At 48.4% G+C, this 10870-nt stretch overlaps 1 protein-coding gene across 1 annotated transcript in view; it reads left to right on the forward strand.

The window, feature by feature from the left end:
• LOC143142596 (zinc finger homeobox protein 3-like) overlaps positions 1-10030 on the forward strand; it is a 39985-nt gene extending 29955 nt beyond the window's left edge. The window contains exons 8-9 of the mRNA XM_076303602.1: positions 155-5596; positions 5704-10030. Of these exons, the coding sequence (XP_076159717.1) occupies positions 155-5596; positions 5704-7181 (6920 nt within the window). The 3' untranslated portion in view covers positions 7182-10030. The remainder of the gene's footprint in view (positions 1-154; positions 5597-5703) is intronic.
• The last annotated feature ends 840 nt before the right edge of the window (positions 10031-10870 follow it).

Genomic DNA, 10870 nt, shown 5'->3' on the forward strand with positions numbered 1-10870 from the left:
TCAACAAAACATATGATATTTCATAGATAATAATCCACATAATGTCATACATTTGTTTTAAGATATTGCATATTTCAATCAATATTGTTATGATTTTCTATTACAAATGTAAAAAGAAATGACATTTCAATGGTTATGTCTGGTTCTTTTACAGAAGACTCAAAGGCAGACCCTGATAAAGGGAAATCACCAAACTCTGAGGTCCCCAAACCTCACAGATCACCCCTGGAGGATGCAGAGTCCACCAAGGAAAACACCGCCGCCTACCCATGCTGGCAGAAGGGCTGCAGCAAAGTCCTCAAGTCCTCCACCTCGCTGCAGGCTCACATCAGCGAGGTTCACAACAACCAGAAGAGTCCAGGGCCAGTGTCAGACCGCCACGTCTACAAATACCGCTGCGGCCAGTGCAGCCTGGCGTTCAAGACCCCTGAGAAGCTTCAGCTGCACTCACAGTACCACGCCATCCGTGCGGCCACAATGTGCTGCCTGTGCCAGCGCAGCTTCCGCAGCTTGCAGGCCTTGCGCAAGCACTTGGAGACCAGCCACCTGGAATTGAGCGAGGCCCAGCTGCAGCAGCTCTACGGGGGGCTGCTCATGAATGGGGACGCCCTCGCCATGGGCGACCCAACACTCGGAGAAGAGCAGGGATTGTTCGGGGATGACTGCATGAAGGACGGAGATGAGATTGACCTGGAGGAAAAACAGAGCTCCAACGGTAGTGGTGGTGATTCTGGGCTGGTGCAGCAGGAGGATGCCGCGAGTGAGATGAAGCGAGCGAATCTGCCATTTAGGAAAGCCACCAACCTCACCATGGAGAAGTTTCTGGACCCGCAACGACCCTTCAAGTGCACAGTGTGCAAAGAGTCCTTCACACAGAAAAACATCCTGCTGGTACACTACAACTCTGTGTCTCACCTCCACAAAGTCAAACGTTCACTCCAGGACTCCACAGCAGGAGTCCCTGAGTCCATCAGCAGCACCGATCACAAACCTTTCAAGTGTTCCACCTGTAATGTGGCCTACAGCCAGAGCTCCACTCTGGAGATCCACATGAGATCAGTCCTGCACCAGACCAAAGCCCGTGCTGCCAAAGTAGACCCTTCTATCAGTCCTGCCTCTGCTAACACTCCTTCAATTAGCACTAGCTCATCCTCCAGCAGCTTTTCCCTTAGTTCTGCTACAGCTGTGAAATTCGCCACAGCCACAAGTTCAGCCTCTAGCTCAACTGCTCATGCTCATTTGGGAGGCCAACAGAGCAGTGATGCCCTGTATACCACTGCAGGCCAAGCTGCCAGCCACTCTTCCCTCTCTGAGAGCCACGAGGCTAAAAGAAAGAGGCTAGCAGATATCATAGCCTCCACAGCACAGCAGCAGCAGCAGAAGCTTCTTCAGCAGCAGCAGCTAGCCCAAGCCCAAGTACATCTGCAGCAGGAGCTGCAGCAGAAGGCAGCACTCCTCCAGTCCCACCTGTTCAACCCAACGCTCCTGCAGCACTTCCCCATGACACCGGAAGCTCTCCTTCCACTCCAGCAGCAACAGCAGCTGCTATTCCCCTTTTACATCCCTGGTGGGGACTTCCAGCTGAGTGCGGAACTGAAAAATGCGGCTCTGAATCTCGCCAACTCTGCCAGTCTAGGTTTTGCTTCCCAGCTTGGCCCAAGCCCAAGTGAGGCATCGGTGGCACAGAAAGAAAAGCCGAGCACGAGCACCTCGCAGCAGGACCTCACAAGACCTCCTCTGCAGCAAACTCCAACAGTGTCCCACGCTATCAGCAACGTTATCTCTCATCAAGATGGTGGAAAAGCTCAGACACCTAAAATTCATACTGAGACCGCTGTGCCTGAGCAGCACAGGAAGGAAGAGGCCGACAGCACAAATATCAGGCCCACGGAAAAGCAAGAGGCCGGTAAATGCAACACCGGGGAGAGTCAAGATGCAAAGAGTTCTGGGAAAGAGGTCAAAGTAGGATTCCTGCCACCCAGGATTTCCCATGATGCCTCTGATAATGCCTCAAGGGCTTTGCTGGAGAACATTGGTTTTGAGCTGGTCATGCAGTTTAATGAGAGCAAGCAGAGGGTGCAGAGGAAGTTTTCTGAAAACATAGCTATGGCTGTTGGCGAGTCTGATTCAAAGGAAGTGGATCCCCTGCAGGGAAAGCTGAAGTGTGTGGCTTGTCACAAGCTGTTCTCAAACACCCTGATACTGAAGAGCCATCAGGAGCATGTCCACCAGACTGTTTTTCCTATCGAATCACTGGAGAAGTTTGCCAAAGACTACAGGGATCAGTATGACAAGCAGTACCCCTTGAGGTCTCTCACTCCTGAGTCTTCCCCTACTCCTCCACCTCCTCCACCACCACCTCCCCCGAAGCCACCCACACCTCCCAGCTCCCAGCCAAGCCAGCAGCCACCAACCCCAAGCTCTGCTCCCTCAACTCCGACTGTTGCTCCTCCAACAGTCTCTGCACCTTTGCCAAAAGCCCCCACTCTCCCACCTCCACCTCCTCTCTCCTTGCCTGTGGACCTTCCACTTTTCCCTCCTCTTATGATGCAGCCCATACCCTTGCAAACACTTCCCCCTCCGGTTCCTGGCTCCATGCCTGCTATGGACGTTGGTCTCCCCCATGACCTGGCTCAGCTCTATCAGCAACAGCTCAGTCCCGCCCTGTTGCAGCAGCAAGGCAAGCGTCCTAGAACACGCATCACTGATGAGCAGCTGAGCGTTCTTCGCCAGTACTTTGACATCAACAACTCTCCAAATGAAGACCAGATCAAAGAGATGGCAGACAAGTCCGGCCTGCCTCAGAAAGTGATCAAGCACTGGTTCCGCAATACACTGTTTAAAGAACGTCAGCGCAACAAGGACTCTCCTTACAACTTCAATAACCCACCAACCACCACTCTGGAAGATGCTAAGGTAGACTCCAGGCCTCCAAGCCCTGAGCCTCAGAGGTATGAATGTTATGGGAGCAAGAGGTCCTCAAGGACTCGCTTCACTGACTACCAGCTGAGGGTCCTGCAAGATTTCTTTGATGCCAATGCCTACCCAAAAGATGATGAATTTGAGCAGCTCTCCAACCTGCTGGGCCTTCCTACTCGCGTCATTGTTGTGTGGTTCCAGAATGCTCGTCAAAAAGCTCGCAAGAACTACGAGAACCAAGGTGAGGGTGCCAAAGAGAGCAGCGAAAGACGAGAGATGTCCAACGACCGCTACATTCGGACTCCCAACCTTAGCTACCAGTGCAAGAAGTGCAGTCTGGTCTTTCAACGCATATTTGACCTCATCAAGCATCAGAAGAAGATGTGCTACAAGGATGAAGAAGACGATACCAGATATGACAGTCATGAGGATTCAAACGACTTCAGGAATGAATACTACAGCTCCTCTGCATCCTCAACCTCTCATACCCCAACCCTCTCCTGTTCAAGTTCAACCCTCACTGCTGAGTCTACCTCTACCCACAATGTGAAACCTGCTGATAGTAATGATGCTAGTGCTGCTAGCATCTCTGAAACCCCCAGAGAGAGGTCATCTCATACTGCAGAAGCACCTTCCCTTTCCCAACCACACCAGAGCAGCTCTGCCACCTTGCACCAGAAAGAGCCACAGCTGGACACTCACCATCACAAGCTGTTGGCAGAGGAAAAAGAGAAAGGACACGCAAGCAGTCCCAAACCCTCCTCTTCCATGAAACAGCAACAGCAGCAGCTCTCCCCCTCTGTTCCCCAGACGAGCCCAGCTTCTTCAGAGAGCACCCGCACCAGTCTCAACACTGTGTCAAGCCCCCAGACCTCACAGCAAACAAGACTGACCCAGCCTGTTACTCCCTTCCACTGTGGCCAGTGCAAACTCGGTTTCCCCTCCTTTGAGAGCTGGCAGGAGCACCAGCAGCTGCACCTCCTGGCCAATCAGAACCAGTTTGTCCATCCACAGTTCCTCGATCGACCGACAGACATGCCCTTCATGCTGTTCGATCCCAGCAACACACTTCTGGCCAGTCAGCTCCTCTCCAGCGCCTTCCCACAGATCCCCTCCAGCTCGATTTCCTCCTCACCCATGCCCAGTGCCACTATAAACTCCTTGAAGAGGAAGCTGGAGGAGAAGGCCAGCACCAGCCCCATGGAGAACGACTGGGAGAACAATGGTGACGAACAGCATCGCGACAAACGTATGAGGACAACCATTACTCCAGAGCAGCTTGAGGTTCTCTACCAGAAGTACTTGCTGGACTCCAATCCCACCCGAAAGATGCTAGACCAGATATCCAATGAGGTGGGCCTCAAAAAGAGGGTGGTCCAGGTGTGGTTCCAAAACACAAGAGCTCGAGAGAGGAAAGGCCAGTTTCGAGCGCTGGGTCCAGCCCAGGCTCATCGCCGATGCCCATTCTGCAGAGCCCTCTTCAAAGCACAGACTGCCCTTGATGCCCACATTCGCTCTCGCCACTGGCATGAGGCCAAAAGCGTCGGCTATAGTTTCTCGATGTCCGGCATGCTTTCGGATCAAGTAGGAATGAAGATGGATGGGTCAGAAATGTCAGGCAATTTACAGCTCTCTAGCTCCTGGAGCAGTCAGTTAGCTGCCCTGTCTCCTGCTAACAAGAGCACCGATTCGTCCCATCATCACAGCTCCAGCCCGAGGTTCATCAAGATGGAAGGATCTGATGACTTTGATGGTCCATCAAGTTCCTCTCTCAGTCAGTCATATGATCAAAGCAAATTCGACAACGATGACTGTTCCTCAGTAAATACATCAATTACTGATGCTACCATGGGTGAGGAAGGTGGAGACACCTCTGAGTCCAAACACAGAGGTAGTGACATCCTCGCGCAAATGACTGACAGGGCCTTTTCCTGTGACAATGACGACCTGATGTCCTCAGACTTAGTGAGTCCTGCCATGAGTTTCAATGCAAAGGACTATGACAACGAGATGATGGTGGATTACAGTGAGAGTTCTAGCCTTGCAGACCCTTCTTCCCCCTGCCCTGGAACCTCTGGGAGCCAAAGTGGAGATAACATTGAGCGATCCGGTCCCAAGCGTTACCGTACCCAGCTCAGCAACCTTCAGGTGAAAGTGCTTAAGGCCTGCTTCACCGACTACAAGACTCCCACCATGCTGGAGTGTGAAGCCCTGGGCAATCACATCGGGCTGGCCAAGAGAGTAGTCCAGGTGTGGTTCCAGAATGCCCGTGCCAAGGAGAAGAAAGCGAAACTGAATTTGGCAAAGCAGTTTGGTGGTGAGCCATCCCAGAGTGAGGCACCAAAGACTGAATGCACCCTTTGCGCTGTCAAGTACAACAGCTGCCTCTCTGTTCGTGACCACGTATTTTCCCAGGCGCATGTAGCCAAGGTGAAAGAAGCAGTGGGTAGTCAAATGGACAAGGAGCGAGACTACTTTGATCCGAGTACTGTTCGCCAGCTGATGGCTCAGCAGGAGATGGACCATCTGAAGAAGTCCAACGAGGTCCTGGGTATGGCTCCACATCAAAGATTTGACCCTGCCACACTCCAGGCTCTAAACCTCTCATCCATGTACCCTGGTCTTCAAAACATGCCAGTAGTCTGCAGTGCCAGCAGCTTGAACTCGCCTCATATAGGTATGTCTCATTTTATATTAATCCAATTTGTATGATATGTTTAATACTGTGATCTAATTTGCAGTGTTGTACTTTTCTCTTCTGTCTTTCATCATCCTTTCAAGCAGCAGGTCCCAGCAGTCTGTCTCCCAGCGTGTCCTCCAGTGGATTACCCACCAAGCCAACCACCACCTCTTCCTCTTCATCGACTCCATCCAACTCCAAAGTCAGCATGGCCACCTCTGCCTCTACTGCAAAGACCAAACAGCCAGAACTACAGCCTGAGCGCCCCAAAGAGAATGCCACTGAAAAGATTGAGAAAGAGAAGGTCAAGGAGAAGCCCTCCATACCCCCTGCCCACTCCACCTCGTCCACCCCCCGAAAGTCCGACAAACAAGACCCCTCCGCCCCAACAACCTCCACTCCAAAACCTGGCATGGAGTTTGTGATGGATCCAGCGCAGCTTCAAGCCCTACAGGCAGCCAGGGGTGGTGCAGATCCAGCAGCCTTCCTGTCTAACCCTTTCCTGCCTTGCTTCATGCCTGGTTTTCCCTCATACTTCCCTCCTCAGATCCCAGGGGCTCTTCCTGGAGGTTACCTGCAGCCCATATATGGCATGGAGGGCCTGTTTCCTTATGGTCCAGCTGCCCTGTCCCAAGCCCTGATGGGCTTGTCCCAAGGTTCCATTCTCCAGCAATACCAGCAATACCAACAGAGCCTCCAGGGGGCACTACAGCAGAAGCACCTGCAGCTCCAGCAGCAGCAGACACAGAAACCAAAAGCCCACTCCCAGGCCAAAGCTGACTCCAAACAGCCTTCCCAAGACACAGTGAAAGCTAGGGAGCGCAAAGATCCTTCCTGTGGCAAAGCATCCCCCTCCACTTCATCTGATCAGTTGTCATCCCCATTGGGTAACAAACCTTCTAAAGTCAGAAACATGGATGAGCATCTTCTCCTGCGGGAGGGTGTCGTCCCCAAAGTCAAAGGTGGAGAGCAGGGGAAAGGTGGTCGGTTGTATGACTGCTTGGCTTGCGACGTCACGCTCAACGCAGACGATGGTGAAGCCCTCTGCCACCACTTGGAGTCCCCACAGCACAAGCGCAGCGCGGCGGAGCGACTTAACGCCAAAGAGCACGCCACTCACGTGTTACCTCACACCGCAACCTGCGCTCCTGACTCCGCCATGGCATCTACCTCACAGCCTGCCCCTCTGTCCACGCTGACTCCTCCATCCTCCTCCTCCTCTTCCTCCTCCCACCCCTCCACCATAGACGGACTATGTTCCCCGCCCAACCTTTCGACAGCTTTATCGGGGTCGCCAGACACCACTCGTACCCTGGCCTCCTTCTGCAACCAAACTCCCTCCTCGCCTTCAACGGTTACCTCAAGCTTGGCGAGACCCTCTAGCGCTCGCTCCTCGATGCCAACAGACCCCAATGGTGGGACGCCCCGTGCCCCTGCCATGGAGAAGCCCCTGGAGAGACAGAGTCCCACCCTGCCAGAGGAGGACCCACTGGGGGGAAACTCCCGGCAGGACGGCAGTGGCAACGGCAATGGCAATGGCAGCGACTTCACTTGTGTTGGAACAGACTCGCTGGGAATGTGAAAGAGAGACAAGAAAAGGACAAAAAAAAAGACAAAAAAGAACTACTGCAAAGAAGTAAAAGCTTTTTGAGTGTGGATGTTTGAGGAACACAAAGAGATGAACGAGTTCACTTAACAGTAAGAGAAAAAAAATGTTTAAACTGACTGATATCTGAAGAAAACTAACTGCAATTCCAATGCTCGTAACCAAAAAATAATATGCGTCAGTCGAATGTTTTTCTTTGCCATTTAACATGCTGATTATCATCCATCTACCGTAAACAGTATGAACACTACAAAGACTTATGCAGTTACGTTTTTAAAGTGAAATTGGAGTGTTGTATAAAAAACCTGCTCTCCCTGAGCGGATCCCCACCAAACGAACAATTGATTCAAAGTGTGTTCTTAATTTTTGAGTAGCGTACATGTAATAGCACATTAACTTAATGCCATAATTCAGAACGAGAGAACTTATCCCTACACACACATTCACACACACAACACACACACACACACACACACACACACACACACATACAGACTCATGGCGAAGCAGTCTCCCTCCAAGTGTTTGAAAACTGTACCAATGGCTTGCTAAAATAATGATGTATTGTAATGGTGTCTCCTCTCAGGTCAACGGCTGGTAACTTGGTTCTCGTACGGAACTCATTGTATAAATTCTGTTCTTGAAAATACAAAGAGAAAATGTTTTAAGCCTAAAATGTAAGTGTTAAAAAGAAGGGAAATATTAAGTCCTATTTTTTCTTAAAGTTGGAAAAGCATTACTAGTCTTATAAATGTACGCATTTTGGTTTTATTTTGACCTAGGACTTAAACTTTACCCTAAAAACAAAGAGAAATGCAGACTTGAATGGTTGATTTTTTTTTTTTTTTTTAAAGAAAGCCTCTGTGTTTTATGATAGCTACATGTATGAACATTTTTGGTGTTGCGTAGATTGTTGAATTTTAACTGTTTGGTAGGAAGGAAAACCCGTATATTTAGCTTTTGTATTGTCCAACTCCAAAAGGCACTTCAGTGGATGTCGTTTAGCTCACTCTGAGGAGGGGGAGGAGTGTCTCTACTTTAAAAACCTCATTCTGCAGCCCCCTATTCTTTTCTGCCCCTCACCTCGTCTTGCCAGCCGCTACTCGACTCGACTCGACTCTGATTTGTGTAGCACTTTTCCAGCCAGCTCAGAGCTCTTTAGAAAGCCACAGCCAGAACTACCTACTCCCTAACGGTGTAGCGGAGAGGGTGCGCCTCCACTTAGTCATCACGAGGCAGGGGAGAACAGGGGACATTCCCACGATTATTTTACAATTATGCACTTAGTTGAAGCCTTGCTCTGTCACCTTTTGGCAGCTCAGAGCGTCACTCTTTGCCACATTAGAGCTCAACGCATCGACATTTAATTTTCACCGGGTTTTTTAAAGGGGATGAGGCGAAGTCACACTCAGCATGATGGGACCGCAGAAAAGGGCATGATGGGATTCGGAGTCCCCACAAGACTGGCCCATCAGTTAGCTGGGTGGATAAGGAGAGGTGGATAGAGAAGAGGGAGAGAGGAGGAGAAACGTTTCCTCTACAGCTCTTTGGTCCACTGCCTCATCACCCATGTTTATTGATTGTTTTTATTTTTTTTATTTGTCGTTGTTGTTGACCCTTAAAGAAATAGTTACATCTCTTCCTGTGTTACAGATCAGTAGCTCATTTCCAATTAATTTCTACAGTTATCATTTCAATAATAATAATAATAATAATGATGATAATAATAATAACAACAACAGTATTGCTTTAAAGGAAGATCCAAAGACGAAATACTTTAACCAATGGTGCAAACAAATAAAACACTTCTTTATACTTGATATGTTATTGCTTTTAACAAAATAGAAAACACGATTTTAGATGACTCAGTCTGCGCTAGTTCACTGTTTGTGCTTATTTATAAGGAAAAGCAGTGTCTTCATTTGCGAAATAACATGAAAACCAAAAACCAAAAGAGCCCTAGTGCTTGTGGTATGGGGTAGCACCAGTGTAGAGCCATTGCAGTTTGTAAGATAGATAAAAAAAAAACCTCTTTGTTAACTTTGCTGTGACCAACAGTTATTTTCTTGGTCGGTCAGTCTGTCTTTCTGTCTGTCTGTCTTTCTTTAATTTGGTTGGTTTCCAGGTCTGATCTTTGAAGACATACGACTTGCTGCTAATGTAGTTTTGTATTGATACTAAGATGCATGCTGAAATTTGCTTTTTCTCTAAGCTTTAATGACAACAAACAGTAAGCTTAATGCCATTTCCAAAACAGTGATCATACCTGCTTTCCTCCCCCATCGTTGCTATCTTTAAAGAAAAAAAAAAGAGCATAAAAGACTGTGAATAGACATGTACCTTCCAAATAATAATAACTATTATTTTTGGGGTTTGTTTGTTTTTCTTTTAAACTAGCCAATGTTGAATACCAATGATAAATATTGTTTATACAGAAGACTGCATTCCAAATACCACACTAATACAGTTTTCATTGATGTATTGTATTTTTATTTGATGACTCGTCTGTTTGTTTGAAAATCAGTGTTAAATGTTTGATTCTGCTGTGAGGGGTGTTTGTGTGTGTGAGGGGAGGGGGGGTACACCCCAGGCCTATGTCGCGTTAACGACCTGGGCTACATTATGTGCAACTCCTGTCTGAAAATTCCTGGAAAAAAAGGTTGTTACTGTAACCATAGCGATAGCCAAATAATGTTGTAAATGCACACCTCTTTGTGACATGTGACTTTCTGTTTATTTTTGTTTTGTTTTTTTGTTTGTTTGTTTTTGAGGTTTTTTGCCATCATACTGACCATAACACAAGAACCCACCCTAGTCAATAAAGTCTGTTTTGTTGCAGATGATGGGCTGTTGTCTTGTTTTTGTAGGCTCAGGGAAACCTGAGGTGTGAAGGGTTCTGTGTAGCCTTCATATGGCTCTGTCTGCGAGTGGGAGAAGCTTGCTGACGTTGGTTTATGTTTACGGAGGTGCGTTTTCTCTTCCATGTGTAGTGTCCCATCATACAAAGTGGAATCCATCCAAAAAGCTTATCTTGATAGTAAAACTTTCAAGTTCTATCTTTCCTTCACTTTTTTCTATTCTCACTTAAACCACTCATGCCATGCTATGTCTTTCCTTTCATCCACTTTCTCTATTCATCTGTTAATTCTCTTACCTGTCTTATCTCTCCTTCCTTTCCATATTATTTTATTCTTTTGTCTTGTTTCCTAATCCACTTCTCCTCACTGCCTCTCTCTCTCTCTCTCTCTCTCTCTCTCTCTCTCTCTCTCTCTCTCTCTCTCTCTCTCTCTCTCTCTCTCTCTCTCTCTCTCTCTCTCTCTCTCTCTCTCTCTCTCTCTCTCTCTCTCTCTCTCTCTCTCTCTGGCTCACTTCCTGGGTGTTGTGATTGTTGGTAATGCTGATGGGGGGAGGTTGAGTTAGGCCTGTCACAGTCATTTTACCTGTGCTGCTTTGCCTTCCAACATGGCTTTGGTTTCCTACAGGCTTCCATTTGATCATCCTGTTCCTCTGATCGAGAATGAAGGAATGCGGGAATGAAGGGAGGGGGGAGGGAAAAGGAAAAAGACAGATGGGCAGACTGAAATGAAAATGGGGAGAACAGGAAAGGTAGAAGGTGTGTGTGAATGAAAGCAGATATATTTACTTGTAAAGTAATTCGTTCTCAC

Source organism: Alosa pseudoharengus, unplaced genomic scaffold (genome assembly GCF_046254945.1).
Source record: "Alosa pseudoharengus isolate Yale_2024_CS ecotype anadromous, Long Island Sound unplaced genomic scaffold, YU_APseudo_1.1 YU_APseudo_1.1_scf_10, whole genome shotgun sequence".
Lineage (NCBI taxonomy): Eukaryota > Metazoa > Chordata > Actinopteri > Clupeiformes > Clupeidae > Alosa > Alosa pseudoharengus.